The 25,352-nt window shown below is 40.7% G+C and overlaps 6 protein-coding genes across 7 annotated transcripts; 3 read left to right on the top strand and 3 right to left on the bottom strand.

The window, feature by feature from the left end:
- Positions 1-724: 724 nt before the first annotated feature.
- Positions 725-4,604, top strand: AQP (aquaporin). The gene is made up of 5 exons (XM_065484598.1): positions 725-849; positions 1,191-1,379; positions 2,888-3,162; positions 3,242-3,370; positions 4,274-4,604. The coding sequence occupies exons 1-5, from the start codon at positions 819-821 to the stop codon at positions 4,529-4,531; spliced, it is 882 nt and encodes a 293-aa protein (XP_065340670.1). The 5' UTR covers positions 725-818; the 3' UTR covers positions 4,532-4,604.
- Aladin (aladin) lies at positions 4,595-6,360 on the bottom strand. The gene is made up of 4 exons (XM_065484597.1): positions 6,083-6,360; positions 5,593-6,033; positions 4,923-5,458; positions 4,595-4,829 (listed from the first exon to the last, which is right to left on the bottom strand). Exons 1-4 carry the CDS (start codon positions 6,224-6,226, stop codon positions 4,664-4,666), a joined length of 1,287 nt encoding a protein of 428 aa, XP_065340669.1. The 5' UTR covers positions 6,227-6,360; the 3' UTR covers positions 4,595-4,663.
- Positions 6,361-6,614: 254 nt separating this feature from the next.
- Positions 6,615-8,135, top strand: LOC135939779 (uncharacterized). 2 transcript variants are annotated; one of them, XM_065484344.1, is made up of 5 exons: positions 6,615-6,779; positions 6,847-7,317; positions 7,399-7,477; positions 7,537-7,720; positions 7,778-8,135. In XM_065484344.1, the coding sequence occupies exons 1-5, from the start codon at positions 6,719-6,721 to the stop codon at positions 7,904-7,906; spliced, it is 924 nt and encodes a 307-aa protein (XP_065340416.1). In that variant the 5' UTR covers positions 6,615-6,718; the 3' UTR covers positions 7,907-8,135. The 2 variants fall into 2 exon arrangements, with proteins under 2 accessions (XP_065340416.1, XP_065340415.1); XM_065484343.1 differs by having other exon boundaries at positions 7,537-8,135.
- A 278-nt stretch (positions 8,136-8,413) lies between these two features.
- Positions 8,414-14,448, bottom strand: LOC135939776 (uncharacterized). The gene is made up of 5 exons (XM_065484341.1): positions 14,108-14,448; positions 12,088-12,407; positions 10,888-11,008; positions 10,453-10,830; positions 8,414-8,619 (listed from the first exon to the last, which is right to left on the bottom strand). Exons 1-5 carry the CDS (start codon positions 14,425-14,427, stop codon positions 8,559-8,561), a joined length of 1,200 nt encoding a protein of 399 aa, XP_065340413.1. The 5' UTR covers positions 14,428-14,448; the 3' UTR covers positions 8,414-8,558.
- A 34-nt stretch (positions 14,449-14,482) lies between these two features.
- LOC135939777 (uncharacterized) lies at positions 14,483-18,394 on the bottom strand. Its single transcript, XM_065484342.1, has 3 exons — positions 18,242-18,394; positions 17,200-17,709; positions 14,483-16,724 (listed from the first exon to the last, which is right to left on the bottom strand). Exons 1-3 carry the CDS (start codon positions 18,383-18,385, stop codon positions 16,308-16,310), a joined length of 1,071 nt encoding a protein of 356 aa, XP_065340414.1. The 5' UTR covers positions 18,386-18,394; the 3' UTR covers positions 14,483-16,307.
- A 703-nt stretch (positions 18,395-19,097) lies between these two features.
- LOC135940493 (uncharacterized) lies at positions 19,098-20,512 on the top strand. The gene is made up of 2 exons (XM_065485400.1): positions 19,098-19,441; positions 19,852-20,512. Exons 1-2 carry the CDS (start codon positions 19,296-19,298, stop codon positions 20,258-20,260), a joined length of 555 nt encoding a protein of 184 aa, XP_065341472.1. The 5' UTR covers positions 19,098-19,295; the 3' UTR covers positions 20,261-20,512.
- The last annotated feature ends 4,840 nt before the right edge of the window (positions 20,513-25,352 follow it).

The following is a 25,352-nucleotide window of genomic DNA, read 5'->3' as shown; positions in this document are numbered from 1 at the left end:
CACACGTTTACTCTTATTTTCGAGATAATTTAATTCAAATGTCGAAAATACATGGATTTTTTGCTCCCTGGAAATCGAGGTTTTGTGGCATGCCATTTTTGTGCAGATTTCGAGCGGCTTTGACCCAAATTTAATTTAAATTACTTAATTTTATCTTTTCGAGGTCATATTCGGGGGACTGAGAACCATCCCCTCTGCCTCCGGGGGTGAAATTTTCGAGTTAAATATTAACTCTGTTAGAACTGAGTGTTCTTTATGTTATTGCCTATGTTGTTTGCCGCGAGAACTCAATTCTATTAAATTTCTATTTAATTTCATCGCGTCTCGGTCCCTTTAGTCGCGATACCAATGGTAAACCACCGTCCTATTTAAAAAAAAACGTCCGTGGTGCAACAAGAGGGCGTTAAATCTGATTACTTACGCCAACAACGTTCATTTCAAATCATATAATGAAGATTTCATTTTATTTTCTAGTAATATACAATCAAATTAGCTGCCAAAATAACTATTTTATCAAAACTTAATGTCCCTTAATAATTCTATGATTTTTCATTATTTCGATTTTCTGCTGAAATTAATTAAAAGCAACTGATTTGAAACGGTGTGCGAAAAGATGTGCACAACGGCGGATCGGAGGCTTTTGTTTGTCGCGCGGGCGACTGCCAACAAGTGCGAGAGCGTTTTCGCAAAGGGGTTGAGGGGCTCTTTGGCCTCGCGTTGGGTCGGTGGGCGAGCGGGACGAGGGGGGCCGCCGAAAATAGCCGCTGCGGGGCCGAAAGCGAATATCACTGCAGTTCGGTGCGACGGCCGCCGCCGCGATGAGGATCAGCATCGCAGAGATTCTCGACGGTTAGATCTCTTTTATTCGTATACTTATCACTCCTATTTAGGCTCTCTCTGGTCCAATTTAATTGAAGACACTGTGCTCTGTGTTTGTCAATGATTTACTCTTAAAGTAAAAAGTTTATCAGCAATTTTTTAATCGGAAAATCCTGTAAGTTTTTATCCTTTTCAAGTATAAAAGGTAAAAAGAAGTTTTCAAAAATTTTCTATAAAGCTTTACTTTAAACTGAAACATATATTGTTGCAAGAATAATTTTGATTCTTGTGTAAAAATTTTCAGGTTTAATCTTTTTTATTATTTGTTTGGCTGTCATTTAACTAAAAATGTGTAAATTTGGTGGGAATAGGGGTGCGAGATGTGCTGGAGATCAGTCCACTCGCGTACTCCGTGTTGTGCATCGTTTTCACCGCCTCCCTGAGCCAGTACCTGCGGAATGCGGTGCGCAGCGCCTCCGACCCTGGCGTCTGGCGACAATGCCTCGAAGAAATGGTCGCCGCATTCGAACTCTGCGGATGCTGCTTCGAACTCATCATCAGTAAGCGAATCATATTTTTATACACCACTTTTAGAAAATTTCAACATAGTGTCAGAACGAACATAGTTTTTTTTGGCACTGGCGAAGATCGTCGCGTGTGTCTTTCGGTTTGTTCATTTCAGTAGACCGCCTCCTCCCCGTGGCTCCACTGGCCAAAATTTATTTTCGCGCACGGTTATTGTATACCGCGTGTTTTCTTGTTGACGTTCTCTCCTTCGACCACTTTGTAATGCTAAAAAATGCTTAAAAAAGTATGCGTTTTAATTCATTTTACAGGGCTGTAAAATCTAGAAATATAATTGACAGTTTTTCTCAACCGTTGCAGACCGCGTAATCATTGCTATGACAAATTATTTCTGAGTCAACGACTCATCGGAAATCAACAAGGGGGTGAAAATGGGGTATTAGAGGGAACTGCAAGAGTTAAATTTTGACAGAAAAATGCGATAAAATATTAAGGGTAAAAAGTTGGCAAATATAATTTTATCAGATACGTTGCACCATATTTCTCAAATTTCGTTGATTCTTCAGCGGTGGGGTCCGTAACGGACAACGTGATTTTTAGCTAAAGGGTTAAAAGTTTTTATTTATGTACTCTTTTCTCAGCAAAGAAAAAATAAACTTATCTCTCTAGGGCTAATTTTAACCCTTTTAAAAACTCATATCAATTTAAAAGGGATCACTAACTAAATTACTAACCAAATCTGACCGCGTGAAAGTATTACGACTACAATTACAGAGTCTAATATTGGGGCAAAATTAACCACGTTTTCAAAATGTAAATTCAAATTTCTCAAAAATGCGGAAAAATCATTTTTTATTTTTTCCTTATTCAATGAGGCACATTTTGGCAATCTGAAAAATAAACATTTTTGTTCTCTTCGATAATCAGGAATTTCTTGATATCTTAGGTCAAATTTTAGTGACCTTGGCCTTTGACCAAGAAATTTAGTCAACGTAGCAAAGTTGATGGGCGTAGATAATTTTAGACGCCTTTTTATATTTATCTTTATACTTAAATAGTTTCCCTGAAAAATCAACTTTTTAAAAATTGGCCAACTTTGAGCCCCTATAAAGTAGGCAATTTTGAAATTATAAATTTTATTGGGCTGGCCTTAGGTCCACTAGGGCAAAACACCCCCACCAAATTACATCAAAATCCGATACCCTTGCCGACAGCGGATTTAATGCAATTAGTTGAAATCCTATGCCGTCTTAAAATAGTCGACTATTTTTCCGAAAAAAAAAAAATGTTTAAAATTCACAGCCCTCAATAAAATAAAACTCAATTTCTTAACAGAATGTGTAAACAATTAAAGATACCAAGGAGAACAATATTATGCAAGAAAATTTTCACCTATTAAAATGATAAATGCTGCTGCGGCTGATTTTGAATTTTGACCCGCGCTCAGATTGATTTAATTCGAGTAAAGACACTTCAGAACAATTCCAACCTCAGCTCAATCGTTAATATCCTGCCTTCCTCATAACTATAACTCACTTTGCAGTCGCTGACAACTACGGCGTGGGAGCGTACGCGGTGTCACTGTTCCTGCTGACGATTTGGTGGTCGAAGCACTGGGGCGACGCCACCGCCTGCCCCTACACCTTCATCGAGGACCTGCTCGAGCGCCGCACCAACTACGGGGTCGTCGTGCTCAAGACAATCTTCGGCCTGATCGGCGCCCTCTCCGTTTTCCAGTACATTCAACTCATTTGGGGCCTTGAAATGGTCGAAAACCACAAAGGCAGGGCAACCGCCAGGTGCACCGCCGACTTGCAGGTATTTTTAATAGCATGGACACTCTGCTCATGTGTCATATAATTCACTTTCACTGAAAAATGTTTCCCAATTTTTCCAGGTGCCCGTTTTATATGGTGCCTTGGTAGAATTGGGCGCCACCTTTATCTGCCGTGTCTCCTCAAGGACTATCAGCGAGCTGGGTCCCAAACAAGGCGCCGCCATTGATTCTTTCATCGCCACTTCTTTGGTAAAAGCGTAAATCAATTAATGAAAATATTGCTTGCTGGGCTTTTCCACGGATTTATTTTCAAAAAGTATTTTTTTGAGTTCAGGATCTAAATGTCTAGTGAATTTCATTTTCCTAGAATTCTAGATACGCACTTACGCAGAGAGTAAAAAAGGTTGGAAAAACATGTGTTTTTGAGTTCAGGGGTGAAGTGATAAAATAAAAATCGCATGATAAGTCGATTTTTGCCGGTGGAACATGCTTAGACCCATCCCTTGAGGTAAGATAAGACCATCAGAATAGGTAAAAAAATCGAGCCGTAGCGTCAGGGTAGCTCTCCAGCAAGCGATATATTAAATTCCCATATGTGGCCACTTTAATGACGCCTGACGGGCTCTGTATTGGTTCAATCTGCAAGAACTGCACAACTTTGGAACGTGCAAGTCAAGAGCTTCCAGAATATGTACAATTTACCCTGTGGAAGCCATCAGGGTGATCAGGAAACACCCTGATATGCCCAGAATCTCGTTCCTGAGTTACCTCTGAAGGTTTCCAAAGGGTCAAATTGACAAATTCTGGAAGCTCTTGACATTGCTGTCCCAACGGTGTGCAGTTCTTGCAGATCAAACCAATACAGAGCCCGTCAGGTGTCATTAAATTAGCCACATGTGCGAATTTAATGATATCGATTGCTCGAGAGCTACCCTGACGCCAGGGCTCGATTTTTTACAATTTGTTATGGTCTTATTTGACATCAGGCATAATCTAGGGATGTTCCACCTGCAATTTTGATTTTATCACTTTCTCCTGAACTCAAAAATACTCGTTTTGCAACTTGTTGTTTACGAGAAGCCCGTTTTTTCCGGATTTTGCCATCTACCGAATTTTCTTTCTACCAATCTGATCGAATTCTCCAATGGCAAGGTGGTGATGGGCTTCAACTACTCTGGCGGCTATTACAACCCCCTGCTGGCCACGGGACTCAAGATGGGCTGCCTGGGACACACATTCGCGCAGTTCTTCGTCGTCTACTGGCTGGGCGCCACCTTGGGCAGCGTGGCTTCCTCTTACTTCTTCCGTTTGCCGGCAGTACACAACCTGCTGGTGCCCAAGGCTGCTGCGGAAGCGACAAAGCCGGCCGAGGAGGAAATCGACAGCGTCTGGCCCGACCATGAAGACTAAATCACCCTGCCATCCGAAGCAAACCCAGATCTCTTTCTGATCAAATAAAAACGTCCATCTGTGTTGAGTTTCACAGCGAATTTATTTTTGCGAGATTATATATGACATGTACAAAAAAATCACAATTCAGTCTCAGAATCTGCGGCTGTTGGCTTTGCTAAAGGCTTCTTGTGTCGTGAAAGGGAAGGATTGGACTCTGCCTGAAGACCAAAGGATCACCAACAAGGAGGCGCCCTTGGCGCCAGGGAAGAAGTTGATAGATGATGCTATTTCGCCTTCCTTGCCATCAATTACAAAACTGAAACACAATTAAATGTTGTTTATGAAAGAAATTAGTTTCTGCGCTGTTAGAATTAAAATTTTCTAACTGTTTGAATGATGAGCAACTTACTAAGGTCTAATGTTGAGTTGGGGATCAGTTCTGGTGCTGTAAACATGAACCGCAGCGCTGCCATGATGAATAGCGGCCAGGACCGTCCCATCCCAGGCCAAGGCGGTCACGCGCGTTTGCTCAATAAGGAAAGCTTGTCCGTCCGTCGGCAGACAATAGAGGCCAGCCTCATCGCCAAACAGCATCAGGCGGCCGTCTGGGCTAAAGGCGGCGGCCACCAAGGAGCCTCGCGCAACGGTCCACCGCTCAGCAGTCCAGGTGGCCGCGTTCCACAGGTGGAAGGAGGCTCCGGATGAGGCGGCCAGCAGGCGCCGGCCGCATGGTGACCAAAGCAGCAGATGAGCGGCCGCTCCCCGTGGCAGAAGCCACCAATGCTCAGTCTCGGGCCGCACCAGGTACAGCTCGTTGCCGGCCGCGGCCACCAGGTAGTCACCCTTTGGCTGCCACGCCACGGCGGCAACTGGACAGCTGTTTGGACTGGGCAGCAGGCAGTGCCGCCCGGTGCTCATCGGCAGATCTGAATACTGTTTGTTTTCCTGTCAATTAGATATATTTAATTTTTATTAATATTCTGGCTTTGGTTCTGCCGTTGCTTTGCTGTTTTATATTGTGCAGAACTGTAGAAAAGCTCTTTAGGTTATTCTTATTTAAAAATTAATACACAATTCACCTGTTTGGCACTCCACACGAGCAGTCCAGCAGCACAACCAGCTACGAGGTGGTGGGCATACGGCCGCCAACCAAGGCAGAGCACCCTGAATTTAGACTTGAAGTCGTGTGCCTGTCCTTTGGCCCAACCAACTACGCGCACAACATCCTCTCGGAAAGCGACGGCCAGCTCTTTGTCCGTCGGGTGGGCGGCCATCAGAGGCCGGTGACCCCCGACCTGGTGCTTGGGAGCCAATGAGCGGAGGACGCGGTCCAGCAAGCGATTTTGTTTAGAGAGCACTTCGAGGCCTGCCACCCAGCCGTGGTGGTAGAAGGCGGCCACAGCAGCTTTCGCCGTTGACGTCGGGGCGGACAGGAAGAGGCCGCCGGGCTGATGGTCCAGAGGGGCACGCCAGTGGTCATGCGCTTTGTCACTCGGTGCGTCCAAGTTCTCGCAGTAGGCCTAAAACGAATATTTTATATGATACGTTAAAAATTATTAATTAACTAACAGTCAGGGCCGCCAGCAGAGGTGACTCAGGGTTAAAAGATCCCTGTCGAGGCCGACTGTGTAGACGACCGTCCAGTTCGCAGAACCATCTTTGGCCGTCTGGAGGGACAGACGTCACGGAGAAATCCATGCCAATGTCTGTCATTTTTCAAGATTAAACTAAAAACCTGGATGAAATTTCTAATTTGTTTGTAAATTCCGTAAATTCCTCTTGTGCCGGCTGATCAGCGATTTTCCCTCGTTTCGTTGCAGTTGTGTAGCCCGTGGCGCCATCCAGTGAATGGAAACATTAATTGTTTTAGCAACGTAATGGGAATAAAAGCTAGCCAACGTGATAAAGTTTTTGTAAGTCCCCCTTTGCAATTATGTTAGTGTTTTGCATCCATTCAAGTTTTATTTTTGAATATATTACATACATAATATTAAAAAAATTATTTTTATCTTCCTTACCCTTTTTTGAGTTATGTTCGAAAAAAGAACAACTCATGTGTAATTTTGTAAGGTTGGTGTTTCTGTTTAACGTGTTACGAAACAACAACAGGAATAGGAAAAGACAATCTTTCTGCACCTTTGACTGTAAAGCATTTATCTAGTTGGAAAGTTCGCGACGAATTGTTTAGCCCATCGGACGATTACAATGAGTTATCCGAGCTATTTAGAAACGGAACGGATCCGCAACGAAGTAGAATATTTAAAAGGTGATTAATGAAAGAATTATAGATATAGAACGCCTTATTCAAACTCAAGGTCCGTCTGAACTCGCAGGTTTCCTGGCGAGGCATAATGTTTCCCCAGTCAAGGTCGCCCCCGCCATAAGAAGAGCTCCCAAGGGCCCCTCTCGTTCGTGGCGCAATCCAGCTCTTCTGCAGCCTCCTCTGCCAGCGGTGGTTGCTCCTCCAGCACCCACGAAGATTCTGGTGAATCCAAACTTCCAGCAAGGAGCAAAAATACTGGTCAATCCAAACTTCAAGCAGCCAAAGAAAATACTGGTCAATCCAGCCTTTTCACAACCAACGGCCATCCACGTCAATCCGAAATTGCTTTCATTGCCGAAGAGCCCTCGAGTGCTGTACAAGAGCAAAAACAAACTCATTTTGAAAAAACAGCCTGTTGCGGCTTCTCTTGAAAATAAGCCTAAGAGCTCGCCCTTCATATTCAAGAGTAAAAACAAGCTGGTCAGGCAAACAACAGTTGTTACTAAAAAGAGTCCCGCAGACCGGAAGAAGACGAGACCAGGTTACATATTTTTTCATCCGTTAGATATTTCCAGGAACAAATTATTTTTACAAGCAGACTTCTGCCGTGTGTTTGTTTTAGGAAACGTTACGCTGATTAGCGGCGAGAGATTCGTCAGCAATGGTGGCACGAGACTAACAAGGCTCCAAACCATTCAGAGGTAGATAAATCTAAATTAATTACATCGGGACCAACTATATACCATATTTTTATCAACAGGCAAGCCAAGCAGAAAAGCCTCTTGATTCTGTCCAACAAAAGGAAATCTACCTCATTGCCGTGCACCATATTCCACAAGTTGGGTCGTTGCCCCAAAGGTGACGCCTGCGAGCGTTCGCACCTGTCTCCCGTGTCTCTTTTCAAATACAAACGACCCACCCCGATTAAGGGAACAGCAAACAAGGTGATTTTTCCGTCTGTTCATTTACTTGAAGTGCTATGCTGGATTAAAAAAATTCAGGTGGCTGAAGGGGCTACGAAGAAAGCAGAAACTAGGTACTACCAGACCACCGAGGAGCAGGAGTGCAAAGCCGTGCGGCCAGAGAGAAGCAAGGTTTTAGGTGAGCTGCCCTCTTTTATTCCACTGTGATGCACCCGGCTCTAATCGATCAAGCCTTGCTTTTTTAATAAACTGATTTTTCGATTCAAATCGCCTTTAGGACCTCGTATTGATTTTAGATCGTTTTTTTATTACAATTTAAGTAGGTTTTAGTGTCTGGTGCATCACACGTACCTTGATTTACAAAAATAAAAGAGACTGCGAGCTGCGAAGCAATTGTATTGGAAAAAATATTTTCAATAAAGGAAATTCAATGATACTCTTCTTTGTGTTTTTATATTTCATCCCTTTTATTCAGAACATCTAGTTACACGTCCGCGGGACTGTTGTGTCTGTTCTTTCTATTTCACAGTCTTGGTTAAACAATCAGATATTATTTTAATTATTATTTGCATACTCTTGAACATTAAAGCCATTTTTCGAGAGGCAGTTTTTGCTTCCATCAATTTAACGAATTCGTAAGGCAAAGTTCTCTTTTGAATCGTGTTATGAAGTAATGGTTCTAAACAATTATTTAAAGAGGACTGCGCATGTAAATGGAAGAGAAAACTATATTTATTATATATTTGTTGATGCGACACTGGTAAACTCTTCAGAGGGTTTTTTAATTTCTTTTTATGACACACATTTTAAGCTGCGCGAAGAGAAACATTTACACAGTTATCATACACTTGGCGGAGGTTCAGCAGTGCCAGGCAAGGATGACTTTTCGGAACGGTACAAATAGGCCTCGGCCAGCCTCACTGCAACAGAAATTAATATCTTAGTTTATTCGTAACAATTTCAATAGTTAAAAGAGGTTTTTTTATAAGACATGCCTGCAAAATGGAATTATGGTTTTTGTGACCTTAAAAATAAAATTCATGACTGAAAAATTGTTACATAAAGACGATCGTGACTGGGAAACCTAGAAAAGCCGGAAAAGAGCCAGTTTCTCATGGGGTATATCAGTTTTGATGGTTTTTTGTATGCTAAAAAACCATCAGCAAATTTGTTGAGAAATTCCCATTTAAGCGTCCAAAGAACAAAACGAGGGAATTTTGAATGCGTCACGTATAACTTTGATCACGTGTTGGCTGTAGAAAAAACTTCAGACACGCCGTTGAACTCATCTCAACTCAGTTGTTGACCCCAAAAGTTGTAAGACAAGTCAAAGGTTAAGGTCACTTAAATCGAATTTTAAAAATATAACTCAATTTTGAATAATTTTGATTTAGTAGTCAGATTTGCTAGAAAGAAGGTTGATTTGCCTTATAATTTTATAGTGAAAAATATGAACTGCAAAAACTTCGCTATTTTGGATTTTGAAATATGTTTTCTCGCCTGAATCTCAAGCTTCTAATGGTTGGATTTTAAAAAACCGCACACTGCGCTGCTAGACTAGGTATTAATCTCGAAATGACAGCCGAAACAGAGTCAACAAGAGTCCTTCAACCCCCCTTTTTGTACCCTTCAAAACCAAAAATATTATTGGTATTTACTCCTCACTGTGTTTTTCACTGTGTAACCACTTCCGTCAGTGAATCATAGGACGTGAATTATACACAGTTTTTGTAAATTAAAGAACCCGACAATCTGTTAATTGATTACGGCGGCCTGCGAGGAAAATATGTTTTTCACCAATTTTTTGGCTTCTATAAGCATCAGTTTTTAAAAAACTACCCACCATTTGACTTGTCATGGTGTGTCTTTCAACCCCTTTACTACCCCTTCTTAAATACATAGTGAATGAATGAAATATTTATTAAACACCAAAAGGTGTACAACAGACATAAAATACAGAGTAAATACATAGTAAAAATGAATTTTTCGCAGGTTGCAAGCAATTGAAGCATCTATAAACGTTTGAGTGCAAAAAAATTAAAAACAAATAAATTCAACCTGATCAACCATCCCTATAGAATGCGCAGTGCTAGTTGACCTACCCATAATTGGATATAATTTTTTACACACTGTCGTTTATTTTACCCATTTTCAACTTGAACAGGAGGTCAAGTTCTTCTCTGCACCCTCTAAAACCACAAACATTGTCGGATTTTAGTGGCAATTTGAACCTGATTAACTTCAATTTTTGCATCAGTTTAAATCACAACATTTAAAAAATTTAAGTTGAGAGGCTGACAATAAGGAAAATTTTGCATTCCCGACTCTAGCAAGTAGTTCATTGAGTTTATTATTTGTTAAATTTTGCATTTAACTCTCAGACCAAGGATAACAGTTAAATTTCAGATTTTACCAAATTTCTTGAAAAATTCAATTATGTTATTTCGCTTGATTTCGGTTCCTCTCGAGGTGATTTATCCAATGGTGTGCCGAATCTTAAGGAAAACACTCCCTAAATTATGAAATAAATCGTGATTTTATAGTAGGAGGGATGCTTGATTTTTGCATTCCGATTTTCTCATTGTTTTTCTTTTTAATTTCAACCAACCTAGGAAATTTGTAGTGTTATCCTCAATAAAGGTAAAAAGGATTTTTTCTAAAAAGTTATCTTTAAAATAATCTCCTTTCAACAAACAACTGCATTTGATCTCTAAATAAAATATATCACTTTGATAGCGAGCGCGGACACTCACCAGGTGAAGAGTCTGTGGCCGTTGACGGTGCCATCCGAGTCGCCGCACTCGGCCACCTCGAGGCCGACGACCGGCTCTTTGAAGCCGGCAGTGGTGGCGCTACCGACGAAGCGCACCTTGCCGACGAGCACGCGCCCTTCAGGGCCGATCACCTTGGCCAGGCAGTCCTCTTTCAGGTCGCGCGGCTGGCGTGGTAGGAAGGGTCGCGAGGACAGCGGCGGCCGCAGGTCCAGCAGCAAGGGCTCCGTGGTTCGTAGGTCGGGCAGCGAGCCCCGGCACAGCCACGCCGCTGGCGGCGCCGCCAGCGACGGCGATGAGAAGAATACGCGGCGCCGGCAACAGCAGCATTGCTCGTCTCCAGCCCACTCAATGTACGGTCTTCACGAGAAAACAATTAAATAGTATGTTTTGGGGGTGGATAATCCACGGGCTTACCCAGGAGGAGGAACGTCCGGTGACGCGGGAACTGAACCCCAGACTGCGCTATTCCTGGTTAATGTTCCTCTATTAGTTTCCGCACTGCTTTGCGCCGTTCGCCACGAAAAACGTCTTCTTTCTGTAAAATAACAAAAAAATTAATCTTTCAATTAACTTTTTGCTCTTTAAATTAGTATTTTAAGGAGAGCTTTACAGGACAACTATTAAGATCATTTTGCATTTAGTAAAATTTGTTCATTGAGTTTATTGTTTGCGAAATTTAGCAACAGTTTTTAACTCTAAAATCAGAACCTGCCGAGGAACAAGTAAATATCAGATTTTGCTAAATTACCCGCAAAATTAAATGATATTTTTGCTTGATATCTATCCCTGTCGTCGCGATTTATCCAATTGCGTGCAAATTGTATGGAAAAAATAAATCCTATATTTTCTACCAATTTTGTATTATTTATCCCATGATTATAGCAAGAGAGTCCTCTCTAATATTTCATAGCATGGTAAAATAATGTCATGTATGCAACCAGTTAGACTTGTTAGTTGTGCACTTTGCCAACCCTTTTAAATCGCAGGCGCTATTAATATTGGATCGGTATCAAACGTGGGTAAATCATGGCACTCTGCCGCAAAAATTCTCCTTCAATGGTTTACCCCGCAGTATTCCTATTATGAGGCACATGAAAATGAATTTTCAGTCTGCGTTTTCGAGATTTTTAAAATAGAATTCCCCTTTTTGGCCGTAAAAGTTATCTGAAACGCCAAAAACGGAATTTTTCGTTCGTCCGAAAGATACTGAAAATACAATTTTTGACCAGTGCTTAAACTTATAGTACAATACTATTTTTTTCAACGAAGAGTGTAAAAGATCGAGAAGTAAACATTCAATCCTATATCAGCCTTTAGAAAAACAGTGAACATTTCTGATATAACATTTTTTTGCTTTCAGACGAATTTTGGAGAATTCGTTTCAGACAACTTACGCGTTAGCAAATAATTGTATGGATTATAAATTTCGAGTGCCGTTTTCAACGACCAGCACATCAAACCCCTCTTTAATCAAATCTGCAGAAAGGATTTTTCTTATTTTCAAATTTAATTAAATGATATATATTAAGTATTACGAGCTGCAAGGAATTATTTCCTCTTTAAATTTTCGCTTTTGCTGCAAATTAGTTTATTCAAACCGACTCATGTGCGTACCTTTATCGCACCAGGGACTGCGCAACGAGTCCCAGTGGTGCGTGGAGGCGGCGAGACACTCGCAGGGCCAGCGTTCGACTGTGCGCGGCGGCTGGCGCGCGAGGTCGTGGTCCACGGAGCGGCTCAGCTCGGGCACCATGGCCGTGAAGCCCAGGTTGGACAGCTGCTTGGAGGCCGTCGGCCGCGGCAGGGCCAGCACGGGCCGCAGCGGCCGCCGGTTGAGGAAGCCCTCGCTGCGCCACTGCACTGCCGTCACATCCGTCTGCGCGCCGGCACTGCTGCGCGACGCTGCGGGCGCACGCGTCGCGCGCAATGCGTCTCTATAAATATTGAAAATTGATTCGCATGAGATCTTTTGTGTGTATGCACATTGAGAGCAGAAATAAATAGTTTTATAGGCAGGTGGAGAGTGGGAAAAAGTTAAAAGAATTCTTCTGAATGTGTATCCTAGCAGTACCCTGGCAAAAACTGCATTTTTCTGGAAATAAACCTACACTGTATTGCGAAAAACTGTTTTTGCGTTTTTCCTGCAATTTAGCGCATCTTACAGAAACACATATGCGTTTTTATTTAAGTTTCTCTTGAAACATTCTCATGATGGCTGACCAAAATTAGGGATTTTTATAAAAAAAATCGACTGGTTTTCAATAAAAGACCAACAATTTTAGAAGTCGATCTTCGTAATTTCCCCAAATTTCTGACTTTATTGTCGCGAAACGTGACCTTTCCGGAGTTTAAATTTGAAAAAATTTCGAAAAACCCAAAACTGGTGGTTTTTGGCGCATTGCAAATGTAGCTAACCCTGACCCTGACGCCAGGGTTAGAATTTCAACCTTTTTCAATGTCTTTTCTGACTCCTAACAGGCTCGCTGCGTCAAAACAAAACGATCGCGTGATATCTAATTTCTTACTATTCACCAGATGCAGAAAATGCCGATTTTTATTTCAACTTTAATGACCCTCCGTATTGCAAAAACGGTTTCTCTATCGTTCAGGCATAATAAGAAACGCAGTTGGGACACATTTTTCTCAATATACCTAGAATAAACAATTAAGATGACGTAATTTGGGTATTCCGAAAATTCAAAATTAATTTGAGTGAACACATAAAGTTGTCGGCCATCGTTTGACACTAAATTGAAGGTTCTAGCTTCATTAGAACTCGAGATATTCACAATTTGGCAAATCCGGCGGGCCCGTTTTTCCGGGAAAGGTACTAATTAAGATATTTCCCGCGGAACTTGGTTATTATGACACCCCTATACGCCCCCAACAACACACCAAAAAACAGAAAAAATAAAATAAATAAAAACAGAAAAAACAAGTATTTGGGAATTGCAGACAGAATCAAAAGATTTAAATCTTTCCTGGGAACACCCTTTTTGAAAAATAATAACTTTGGAAATGGCTCTGTTATTCTGCGTGGAGTTAACAAAGGATGGGGGTGGATATGAATGAAAAAGGAAGAAAACCTAATCTCAAAGTGATTAATCATTCGTCAATTCTGTTCAGGGGCATTCCATAATTTCTTCATAATTATAGAATTTCGAGAATTTAAATTTAATATCGTTCGGAACAACCCAAACTGAGAGTATATAAAAAATTTAAACCCAAAACTAAATTAAATTTTAAAAAGATCATATTGACTATAATATTATCATCATATAAAATAATACTGTTATAATACTGTTTGCTCACGATAACATTTTCTGGAGCTCCAAATTTTATTTCTGAAATAAGCGTAGATCAAATGAACTACGCATCAGAAATCAGAACTTCAGAATAACATGCGTGCGCTCAAAGAAACTTTCCGGACACGCGTTTGCTTTGTTCAAGCACGTCAAAAGCCGCATCAATTCGTAACAAACAAGCTGGCAGGGGGAACGAAAGCACGAAACCAAACACACACACACTGCCCCTAGAAACGCATCTCGAAGACGGGAAACCCGCACCCCATTTACACGCAGCAGTCGTTGACCCTTTGACCCTTTTTTCCCTCCAAATAGGCGATGCAATTTACCTGTGCGCCAGGGGTCTGTAAATGGGGCGGGTGCCCGGGGCAGCGAGCGGCCCGCCATCCTCGATGATGGACTCGAGGGGCTCCTGCGGCGGCACGCTGCCGGCGCCCTCGGTCGTGAAGATGAGCTCGATGTCGTCAAGCTCGTCGTCCTCGTCGTCCATGCGGAGGCGCTCTCGCAGCTCGCGGTTCTGCGAGCTCAGCCGCTCGCCTTGCTGCTTGCAGCTTTCGAGGGCCGTTCTCAGGCCCACGACCGTCTGGTGCAGGGCCCGCACGGTGCCCATCGACCTCGTCGCATTATCGACGCCGCACTCCAGAGACATCTAGCCGACACGCACCACCCCGCCGCGAACCCTCCCGCCCGCCGGCCCGCCCCGCTCTCCTCGCTCTCTCTCTCTCTCTCACACACACAATCAGCAGCACAGCGCGGACAAACACGCTCGCCGCCGTCGCCTAGGTGACCGAGATAACCCCAACCACCCCCGAGAGCCGCCCCGGCCCCGCGCCAGGGGGTGTCTAAGGTCAGTGCACGCGCATTTTATGCACCCCCGCGTAACCTTCTCCACGCTGAATGCCACCGAGATCGTTTTTTATAGTTACTGTTAATTGCGCAAGGCTGTGACCTGAATTTAAAACAGCACATTTTCTGCGCCGTGTGAGCTGAAAAAAATGAGATTTCATTTCTTGGCGGTATCAAGCAGACACAATTTTATACAAATTCTTATAAAACTTGGAATACAGTTTTTTGGTGGAAATTATTGTTACAATCAATTTAAGTTGAATTAAGCAATAACAAACTTGGGGAGCACGTAACTGTGAAAAATGATTAATTGATTTTAGTGTGAAATCTTTCCTATCCACTATAATGTGTCAAATATCAGCATTTTAGGGTTGCTTCAGATGTTTAAGGACGGCCAAGAGCACCCATTCAATTTTCAAGTTTTCTGTTTAACACTACTAAATTTGTGAAAAAAATCCACGATAGGAAACACGTATTTTCAGGGTGCCAGTAAAATTGCGCATAGCTCAACAAACACTCAAATTTTAATTGTTGAAATGATTTGTTGACCAAAAATTGAGTTTGGTTGCTGAGCTACGCGCATCCAGCAACATGACAATATATAGGAAAATTCGTATACGTGTAAAAATAAATCAATTACATAGTTCATTGAGTATGATATATTATATTGTTAGTTTGTGAAATTTAGCATCTATAGCGACAGTTTCTCTACTACATACGTGCAATAAAGAAATCAGGACCGTGAAACAGTTAAATTTCCGATTTTTCATTTTGAGTTCATCCCCAAGGTCACAGGTCAAATTTGACAACGGTCCTCCACCTAATAAGGTGTGGCAAACAAGCCGTTCTCGCTGTTTCATCTTTGCACGTAATATACGTGCCCACAAAGGTGATATATTTTGCTCGAAATGTAGCCATAAAGTAAGTTGAATTGGTCTACAGTCTATTTTTAAGTTAAATAATTTTTTAATAATTTAGAACGTGGATTTCCCCCCGCAAAAAATGTATGTATCAAAAAATGTTTTTTAGCTTGGATTTTACCTTTAATGCCTCACAAATTATAACCAATCTTGACAGTTTTCAGCCCTAAAATATTCATTAATATCACCCCCTTGCCTTGTGAGACGAGTTTTCGAGAAAGCGTTGATTCAGTGTCACAGTAAAAGCGAGTTTGGTGTCTAATTTTGGGCAATCGACCTTTAAAATGTCGGATTTGACAATTTTTCTACGCTGTGATTAACCAATTTTGCGATTAAAATAAGAAATAATATTTTGTACATTTTTGTAAAATAAATTGTAGAGATACTAGAAATTTTGCTGAATTCACCGAATTGGTTACTTATATGAGTGTGAAAAATGATCAAATCAACATCCTAAGGTTTTTTACTGGATATACAAACGGGCAGATTTTTTATACATAAAAACTATTCAGATTTTATCTGAGATTAACAAAAGCATTATTGTTTCCCCATTTTTCATGGTACATATTAGACAAAAATTACGCATTTTTAGCTACACTATGTTTCGTAAATTTTCCTGTAATATATCCATGTAAGAACTTTATAAAACAAAATTTATAATAGAAAAATATAATAAATCAGATTTTACATGACTTCTTTAACAGTACTAAAATTTCGTCTAATTACGGATATAACTTGCAAGCCTTTGGCATTAAACAAGAAACTAAAATTCCAACTGGAACCACGGAGGTTTGACACGTTGCACGAATCTGAGCATATCCCTCCTTTCAGTGAGTGAACCGCCGAAGTGGTAAACAAAGTTTGAGCCGTCCCGCGTGCGCAGCGCGGCGCCAACTCCGGTGGCGCCGAACGCGAACACAGAGTGATTGCAGGCCGCGAGCAGAGCCATGCCGAGTGGAGAGTCGGCGCGCGGCGATGCGTGCAACACGTCGGCGCCGCCTGGAATATTGGCTGAGCACCAGCTGCCGTCGTCGGCGCCACACACAATCACGAACAGCGGCGCCCCAAGGCCGGTCAGCCTGAAACGCATCATTGCCAGCGCTTGGATGAAGAAAGATGAGGAATTTTTTGCCCCGGGCATTGCCAACACGCCGATGAATTCTACACGGTTGTGGTGCCCCTGGAAGAATTACTTAATCAGTGAAAAATAATGCAAATGTCTAAGTCTCAAAATTGGATATTTTAATTATTGTAGAGATGTAAATGATTATAATGTGTCAAGTTTCCCAAACTAGCAATGACTTAAAATAATAAATAATGGAGTTTATATTTTAAACAGCATGATGTCCATTAATAATTCTCACTCCTTTATACATCAATGGAATTTGATTGGCTTTGGCCACTTTACCTTGACCTTTTTATTTGAATAAAAAATTATGGAAGGAAGGATTTAAGTTTAAATCGAAAAACTGGAGATTTCAATTTCACCTTCAAAAATATTTTCCCTATTTTGGTAATAATCAAATTTGGCAGATCTCAGCGCTTCTTTTTGGATAATTATGCTAGTTCACTGCACCCGCCTGGGGTTTCCCAGTATAGGTCCCAGATTTATCCCATTTACATCACATTATAGGGAACGCAAAAAATATTTCAACCTTGTCCTCAATGGCGTTTGCGGCTCGCTGCAGAATCCTCCTGGCTTTCTCCTTCAGGCTGCGTTTGAACGTGAGCACAGCCGGCAAGGAACGCCACGCTTCGGTCAGTTCGTTGACCAGCAGTTTGTCGCCGATGACCAAAAGCTGGGCGCTTTTTCTATTGTAGGCCGACTTCTTCAGCAGGTCGGCTCGGTTGCCCTCAGGGCCGGCCGCGTCCAACTCCTGCAGCAAGTGGCTGGCGTTGCACTGGTCAACCACTTGTTCCAGCCCAACGACGCTCAGGTTGGCGAACGCATCGCGCAGAATTTCGAGTGCGGATTGGGGAAAGGCCGGCATGGCACCCTCCTTGCGCGCCAGGGCCCACACACCGAGGTAGCGCATCGCCACGGCCGGCAACGGTTCTCCGGCGGCCACGACCGCCGTCACCACCATGCCCTTGGGGCCCTCGCCAACCTTTGGACATTGCTGGTCGTCGGAGTCTTCGTTGGGTTCACCCTCTAGGTCGAGATTCTGGAAAGAAAATTTATTTTTATTTTTTAGAATGTGATAAATATTTATACTGTGAATCATGGAAACTCTATTGGAGGAGTTTTTTAATAGTTGGCGGTGAAATCAAGATCTGTGGAAGATTCATCAATTTTAAAAACACTTCAAAATGGCTTAAAATTTCAAAATTGACTCTAAAATAAATTTTTCATTCAATTTATTTTTATTTTGACGGGATATTTGCAGTGAATGTTAGAAAAATTAAATTATTCCGCAAATCATTATGTTCTAGAATCATTTAAGCTATCATAAAAATTAATTCCATAAATTTTGAAAGCTGGAGAAACATCATTTTTTTAATTTCTGCGGTAGATAAATTTTTTAAATATAAAAATAGAGAGGGAGAGGACCTTCAGCTGGTCAGGGGAGGTCGGGACAAGTCTAACGGTGTGCATATTTTGCAATTCTGATGGTTAAAACACGAGATTTGGAGTTAGCAATAATTGCAAAACACGAAAAAAACGTACTTTTTGAGTTTTGACACACAGAAACTGACCGTTAGCATGATATCGTCAATGACCCAAAGTATGGTATAAACCGCGTACACGGAAAAGGTGACCACGAAAATGCATCCCAGCAAGTCCCTGACGCGCATTCTGCTCAGGACTCGCTGTGGTGAATAAAACTGCATCCCTCTCATTCAAATCGAGTATGGTCGGCGAGTTGTGATAGATCACAAACACTGTTGAAAATTTCTACCGATGATGCACTTTCCTATTTTTTTTATCAGTTCTGCCGCGGCAGCTTCCGTTCTCGTTTCCCCATCACCGGTACACTTTTAAAGCGGTCACTCGGGCAGGTTTTGGTTTCTATTCCTGTTATTCTTGCGGATAAACATCAAATGAATGAAAAGGTATTTTGTAACGAGTAATAATAATCTACTCATCTGTACACAAAAATAAAAAAAGGAAAAAAAGTGAGAAATAATGAAATAATTATAATAACTCTTTTATTTTCCACTTTTACAGTCGATTTTTGCAAATCATTGAATTTTATTGTGAAATGATACATTTTCCGTAATATTTATGACATTATTGTAGCTCTTAATCGTATTTATCCCTTTAAGATCGGGATGCCAAATCCTATGGTTTTGGCCGAATTTTAGGTATTTATCGTATTTATATTATATAATTACATGGAAATTTAGGAGTGGAACGCCCCTGTTCACGCCTCTTTTTGGCAATTTTTCTGGTTACTCCACCCACTTTTTGAAATTTTCGCTAACCCACCGTCAAGCAGTCCCCCTCTCGCCCCCCTTGAAGCCCTAATTTACATCACACGTGCGTTTTCCCGCCAACCACCTACAAAAGTTGCAGCCAACGCCGCTGGGCGCTGATCGATGATTGCTCCGCTCAATCACAACAATACAATGACAAAGCGGGAAGGCAGTGGCCAAAGTGAGAAGAAATTATGATTTAAATCCAACCAAAGTTGAAGTAGTGTTCTTCGAATCTGCATTAACTGCAAGATAAGAAGTGCAGAGATAGGAGGAGATGAGAGTGTGCTCTTGAAACATTCGCCAGTTAAGCCGGCTGCGTGTGAAAATAGAAATGGAGGATTCTGAGTTGAACGACGACGTCGAGGGCTTGCAGCTGGAGGAAGAAATCATCCTTGCCTCCTGCAGCTCTCGCAGGCTTCGCAAAAGACCGATTTTAGTCAACCCTTTGGATGATAAGTCCACAGTAAAGAGAAAACGGTATGAATTTAACGATTAATATCCTCCAAATCAAAGAAAACATACATATTTATGGTTTCTGTAATTTGTTTACAAAGAGATAACATACATACATACATAATTAAAGTCTTTATGTACAGAAAATTTGTTAAAAATCTATTTTTGAAAATAAGGAAAAAGCTAAAAAAGAACCAAAATATCCCCGGTTGCCGTTTAAATTTGCGAGAAAGTCGGCTGTCTTGCATGCTAATCACGATTTATATCAGATCTATCACAATTTAGGGAATTTTTCCTTGAAATTCGCACACCGTTGGATAGATCGCGATGATAGAGATTGCTTATCAAGCGAAAAATTTCTTAATTTTTCGATAAACTTGGCGTAACCTGAAATTTAACTGTTCCTTGGCCCTGATTAGAAAACCTGCTTTCAGATTCGTGGAGAACAAGAAAGACTTGAGCGAGAAGGAGCTCACAAAACTGTACCTGAACGAGAACTTCAGGGCGCCAAAGCAGAACCTGTTGGAGACCGTCTACGAAGAGAGCAACGAGGAAGAACAAACCTGCACTGCTGAGACCAAGACTGAAAAGAAAAAGAGAGCAATTACTTTTCCTCTAATCACTACCAAAGCCAAGAAGCAGCAGAGGAAAAAAATGGTGAAAAGACTTGAAATGTCGTCCCCCACATTTCTGGGCAACAAAAAGTTCAAGACCAGGGTGAGCAAGCTCAAGTTCGAGGCAATTATGAAGAACATTGAGCTGGACGCTGAGGGAGGAGATGTTGAAATGAAAGTGGCGGACAAATCCAGTGACAGCAGTGCAGAAAAAGATGAGCTGGAATGAATGATTCGGTTATAAACAAGTTGAGTTCTGGGCTATTAAAAGCTATCTGTGTTAGTGCCAATGAGATGATTTTTCTTTAATTTTGTCATGCTGTTCAAATCAGCCCTGTAATAATAGGGACATTCATTTTTGTAATTTATATAACTTGTTTGTAATAATACATATAGCTTCACATCAAATCATTAGAGTCAAACATTGTCAAAATGTACTCATTTATTACCTAATTAAATCATGCACTTCATAAAAACTAAATGTGTATGCGTTTGAAACGTAAAAGATAAAAGTAGCATCACTTGGTCATGTTTATGGAATGGAGCTTCATCACACAATATTAAAAATCGATTTTTAATAAAAGAAATATGGGATCGCAACCACTACCGTTATGTACGTTTGAGGATACAAATAAACATGATGATTATTTATGTTACGAGGGTAAGCAGGCTGGGTTATAGAACTTAAACTGCTGTTTTTCCCTAAACCACAACATTGAAAATCATTTTTGTCTAATAGATAATCAGCACTAAATTTGGCTCTCAAAATTTCACTTAAATTATTGACCAGAACCTGACTAAAACATCCGAAAGACCATGCATTACGTATTCAACCGAATTAAAAAAAATAAAGGGAAGGACACACCCCGAAATTGCAAACAGGATGAAAGAGGAGAGTTCCACCAGAATGCACCGTCAGACTTAGTAATAATTATCAAAAACCACTAATTTTTTGTTTTTTTATTGACAGTAAAAAGTAAATTGAGTATTATGTATTCATATTTTCCATTATTTAACCTTCAGCGTGCTCAGGAACGAGATTATGGGTAAATCGGGGTGTAATCTGTGAGACCTGCGATGACTTCCCAAGGGTCAAATTACACGTATTCGGAAAGCGCTCGACTTTGCCGTCCCAACGGTGTACAAATCTTGCAGATCGAACGATTGCGGAGCCCGTTAGGCGTTGGTAAAGTGGTCACACAAGCTAATTTAATGTTATATAGATCATTGGAGGGCTACCATGATCTCAAGGGATGACCCCAAGCCAAAATCGACCGATTAATGATCAATATATAGATTTTCATTAATATTCTCATTTAATTTACCTGAGTTAAAAATGCCCGTTTTTCAACCTTCCGATCCTCATTATTTCAAAAACTAAGACGAGAAATCCTAGATATATATATATATATGTTACACACCCTCAGGGCAACAATTTATCAAGAAAAAACTTAAAAATACAATATTTTTGCTGTTCAAAAAATCTGGAAAAATTAAATAAATGTGGCTTAAATTCAAATTTTAATGGACATCTTTTAGCAGGTTAAATTTAATTTTCTAGCATTAGAAATCAAGATGATCTGCTGGGAGACAGAGACAAACACTCAACCGTTTGCATCGTGTTGAACAGGACTAATATTTATTTGATAATCACCATATTACAACATTTTCACCAAAAAGAAATTAGAAAGATAAAAACTGCAAATGTAAACAAGGTCGTTACTACTCACAAAACTGATAAAATGCAAGTCGTGCGTGAGAAGAGCGGATATGTCATAAAAATTCATTCATTTTTTGCGATAACTGTGCGCACGTTAACAATAACGTGTGTCGCATCAGACCGTTGGATTTTATTAATCCGGCCAATTTTTTTGTAGCTTTTCACTGAGAAGGCGCAAAAGTTTGAATCGATCTGCAGAGAGGCGGCACTCAGGAGCCGTACACGTGTATGTATAGGCGAGCGGGCGGGCTGCTGCGGAGAGCGAGAGGCGCCGCGCTTCTTGGAGCGGTGACGGGCGCCGTCTGGCCCCTTCGCTACCTGTGTGTCAGTCTGCGGACAGAATTAATCACTATCTGGCCGACGCTTTTTATCCCCGTCGATCTCGAAATGAGCCGTGCGCCAACTGTAACGAACGCCAGCCAGCGCGCTCTTACGAAGGCCAAAATATATTTGCATTGTTAATTCGGGTATTTGCATCTCTGTATTTCTTTTCAGCGATTGACTATTTATTTCTGAGAGTTTCCGAATGAGCACATCACATACCGAATAAAATGTATTTACATAGGGATACAATTTTAGGGATAAAAAGTATGCTCTAATTATAATTAGTTATAGTTCTAGAGGATTGATACTGCAAAATCCTGGAAAATCGTTGTTGCTGAGTGATTAAGCCAGAATATATAGCCAAGTAAATTTTTGAGAAAACGTGGTTGCAAAGTTAGCATGCTTTTCAAATAGTGAGGCGGACTGTCTCCTTACTTGAAACCATGTTTTGTTTGACAACAAAGAGTTTCCCCAAAAACGCTGTTGGACAGATGTCGACCAGAGGAATCGAAATCTGCCAAGAATATCTGTGGTCCAGTGCCGTAAATTTTGGAGAAAAATTGAGAAATTTTAGTTTTTACTGTAGAAAAAGGTCCTGTTTTTATTAATGCAAATTGTAATACAAATTTTTTATTGATCAACTGCTTATTGCATTCAACAATTCTAATAATTTTCAACTGTCACCCTGTATCGATCCATATACTTATAATTGAGGGTACTTCAACTGTGACCCGCGGCAACTGTGCCCTAAGTTAAAATGGTGGGAAGAGGAGGAGTGTGGCATCAGGGTTTGGTCTTTAGGGAGGGTCTTTTGAGGGTGGTTGTTGCCTAAATATAAAGCTACTTTAAATAAAAAAATTTGCTTACAATATCGTTGATTTCCTGCTTAATTCGCATCGTATATATTAAAAATGTGTGTTGATATCAAGATAATAACATGAAAATCGAGTCTGCTCTTAGTAAATTAAATTCTGAAAAATTTACTTTGGGCACAATTGCCGCGAGTCACAGTTGCCGTTCACTCGGTTCAACTGTGACCGAGAGACGAGCTTGCAACGCAGCACCCTCCGAGGGTGTTTCGCCCGTGCACATATTTAGGCTGTGCATAAAAGGGGGCGCGCTGCTTCACAATTAAAAAATCGCTAGCAGGTCAAACTTTTCCTTTGCAGCCGATCGCTTTTGTGTGCTTTGACAATAATGCATTGACTGGCGCGATGCTGCGGGTGCGTGAAAAATCACGAAAGAACCGCTCTTGGTTTCTCAATTCTCATCCACAAAAATCGAATATCAAGCGCGGAAAAATTTGTGCCGTACACCAGTATTCTAAATTAAAATCGTTTTTAAAAAGTTAGCAATCAAATGAAACGATAATTGAGTATACATTTATTTATATTTGTAAAACGCAGTGGAATGGCGACATCTGTACCGTAAAAATATCAGGAGAGAACTTATATTCTTGTGTTCGAAGTTTAAATAAAAAATTAAAAAATGGAAATATTTAGATCAAAATTTTCTTTTGACATTGGTAATTTCCACATCAATGAAGGCAATATATTTTTACTAGTTAAACAACTGTCGTATTTTAGGTGGTTTAATATTTTAAATATTGTAAAATTGGTGTTTTTAATTAATATCTCGGTTTATAATAAGTTTAGCGGAAAATTGTTCATGACCAATTAATTTCTAAACTAAGAATTGAACTATATTTTTTCAAGACCGAAGCGTTTACGCCAATTAGAACCGAAAGAATAGATCGATCTGGGGCAAAATAAAATCCGGTAGCACTCTTGAATGAATCGACGCGGGCTTGTATACGAGAAGACCAAAGTCGGTATAAAATTTCATTTGTTCTCATTATTTCGCTCCCTCATACCATTAAAGCAATGAATATTTTACACAAGATAAAATCACAATTCTATATACAAAAGTTCATTACGAGTTTGCCGAAAAAAGCAAAGATCTAGACTTAAACTACAATTTTATCCTTTTTGTGTATTTAATTAGTCGTTTTTGTTGATGCAATAGCTAATGAATAATACTGCACGCAGCTAAAAAATTATGGGTTGTTTGTTCAACCGTTGATTTTCCCCCACAGTTGTTGGTTGAATTTAAATAAATTTAAAATGTACTAAAAACGTTACAAAGACGTGTAGCTTTTGGGCTTTATAATTTTGCAACGAATAGACCGATTGACACCATTGAGGTCATTTTATGTACGATTTCACGAGTAGTTTGGACTTAATGTATTTTAAAGCCCTCAAGAGGTCAAGGTCAGCCGCTGCCCTCTTGGCATAATCAACGCTCTCGATCTAAATTAGCACCTAGTTAAAGACAATTTTTTGTTCTTTCCAAAAATGTTACTCTGGTCGAAATCTTCGCGAGCTTAAGTGGACAAATAATTAATTATAAACACGGACCCATTGCAGCGGCTGATGAGCTCTGTGTGCTCGATTCTCGCAGCTGCTGCATGGCTATTGAGAGCCGAGTGATTCCATTATTTTCCATTGCACTAAGTGTGCGATGTGCGGTCAATCTTTTTCGCAGATAGCAATAACCATATTTTGCAAAATAAGGATATTGCCGCATATGCTATTATTTTATTGCAAAGATTTTTTTTTATTTAGCCGTGCAGGCATATTTTCCATAAAAAAAAACATTTATATCGAGTTAATACTTCAGAGAGTAAAAATATGTAATGGAATTATCTAGGCATTGACAGTTTCACACTCTTAAATTTACCGAAACAGCTATAAATAAAGAAATATTTTCTCTAGTGCGTTAACCAAGGAGGATGTCTGTTCACTTCTTGATTTTTCACGCATCCCCAGCATCGCGCCAGTCAATGCATTATTGTCAAAGCACACAAAAGCGATCGGCTGCAAAGGAAAAGTTTGACCTGCTAGCGATTTTTTAATTGTGAAGCAGCGCGCCCCCTTTTATGCACAGCCTAAATATGTGCACGGGCTAAACACACCCTCGGAGGGTGCTGCGTTGCAAGCTCGTCTCTCGGTCACAGTTGAAGCGAGTGAACGGCAACTATGACTCGCGGCAATCGTGCCCAAAGTAAATTTTTCAGAATTTAATTAACTAAGAGCAGACTCGATTTTCATGTTATTATCTTGATATCAACACACATTTTAAATATATACGATGCGAATTAAGTAGGAAATCAACGATATTGTAAGCAAATTTTTTTATTTAAAGTAGCTTTATATTTAGGCAACAACCACCCTCAAAAGACCCTCCCTAAAGACCAAACCCTGATGCCACACTCCTC

This window comes from Cloeon dipterum, chromosome 3, assembly GCF_949628265.1.
Source record: "Cloeon dipterum chromosome 3, ieCloDipt1.1, whole genome shotgun sequence".
NCBI classification, from domain to species: domain Eukaryota; kingdom Metazoa; phylum Arthropoda; class Insecta; order Ephemeroptera; family Baetidae; genus Cloeon; species Cloeon dipterum.
Note: the sequence above shows the minus strand (reverse complement) of the source record. Positions and strands in the feature narration are given on the sequence as shown.

Bases quoted from the DNA above. Each gene is read 5' to 3' on its own strand.
- AQP (XM_065484598.1), top strand. From the start codon at position 819: ATGAGGATCAGCATCGCAGAGATTCTCGACG. The intron at 1,380-2,887 runs GTAAGCGAATCA...CTCACTTTGCAG, and splicing joins CTGCTTCGAACTCATCATCA to TCGCTGACAACTACGGCGTG. The intron at 3,371-4,273 runs GTAAAAGCGTAA...TCCAATGGCAAG, and splicing joins CTTTCATCGCCACTTCTTTG to GTGGTGATGGGCTTCAACTA.
- Aladin (XM_065484597.1), bottom strand. From the start codon at position 6,226: ATGACAGACATTGGCATGGATTTCTCCGTGACGTCTGTCCCTCCAGAC. The intron at 6,034-6,082 runs GTTAGTTAATTA...TATTCGTTTTAG, and splicing joins CTCTGCTGGCGGCCCTGACT to GCCTACTGCGAGAACTTGGA. The intron at 4,830-4,922 runs GTAAGTTGCTCA...ATTGTGTTTCAG, and splicing joins CAACTCAACATTAGACCTTA to TTTTGTAATTGATGGCAAGG.
- LOC135939779 (XM_065484343.1), top strand. From the start codon at position 6,719: ATGAGTTATCCGAGCTATTTAGAAACGGAACGGATCCGCAACGAAGTA. The intron at 6,780-6,846 runs GTGATTAATGAA...CTGAACTCGCAG, and splicing joins CGAAGTAGAATATTTAAAAG to GTTTCCTGGCGAGGCATAAT. The intron at 7,318-7,398 runs GTTACATATTTT...TGTTTGTTTTAG, and splicing joins CCGGAAGAAGACGAGACCAG to GAAACGTTACGCTGATTAGC.
- LOC135939776 (XM_065484341.1), bottom strand. From the start codon at position 14,427: ATGTCTCTGGAGTGCGGCGTCGATAATGCGACGAGGTCGATGGGCACC. The intron at 12,408-14,107 runs GTAAATTGCATC...CAATATTTATAG, and splicing joins TACAGACCCCTGGCGCACAG to AGACGCATTGCGCGCGACGC. The intron at 8,620-10,452 runs GTGAGTGTCCGC...TTTCTGTTGCAG, and splicing joins GGCCACAGACTCTTCACCTG to TGAGGCTGGCCGAGGCCTAT.
- LOC135939777 (XM_065484342.1), bottom strand. From the start codon at position 18,385: ATGAGAGGGATGCAGTTTTATTCACCACAGCGAGTCCTGAGCAGAATG. The intron at 17,710-18,241 runs GTCAGTTTCTGT...TTTTCTTTCCAG, and splicing joins TTGACGATATCATGCTAACG to AATCTCGACCTAGAGGGTGA. The intron at 16,725-17,199 runs GTTGAAATATTT...TAATTCTTCCAG, and splicing joins CAAACGCCATTGAGGACAAG to GGGCACCACAACCGTGTAGA.
- LOC135940493 (XM_065485400.1), top strand. From the start codon at position 19,296: ATGGAGGATTCTGAGTTGAACGACGACGTCGAGGGCTTGCAGCTGGAG. The intron at 19,442-19,851 runs GTATGAATTTAA...ACCTGCTTTCAG, and splicing joins TCCACAGTAAAGAGAAAACG to ATTCGTGGAGAACAAGAAAG.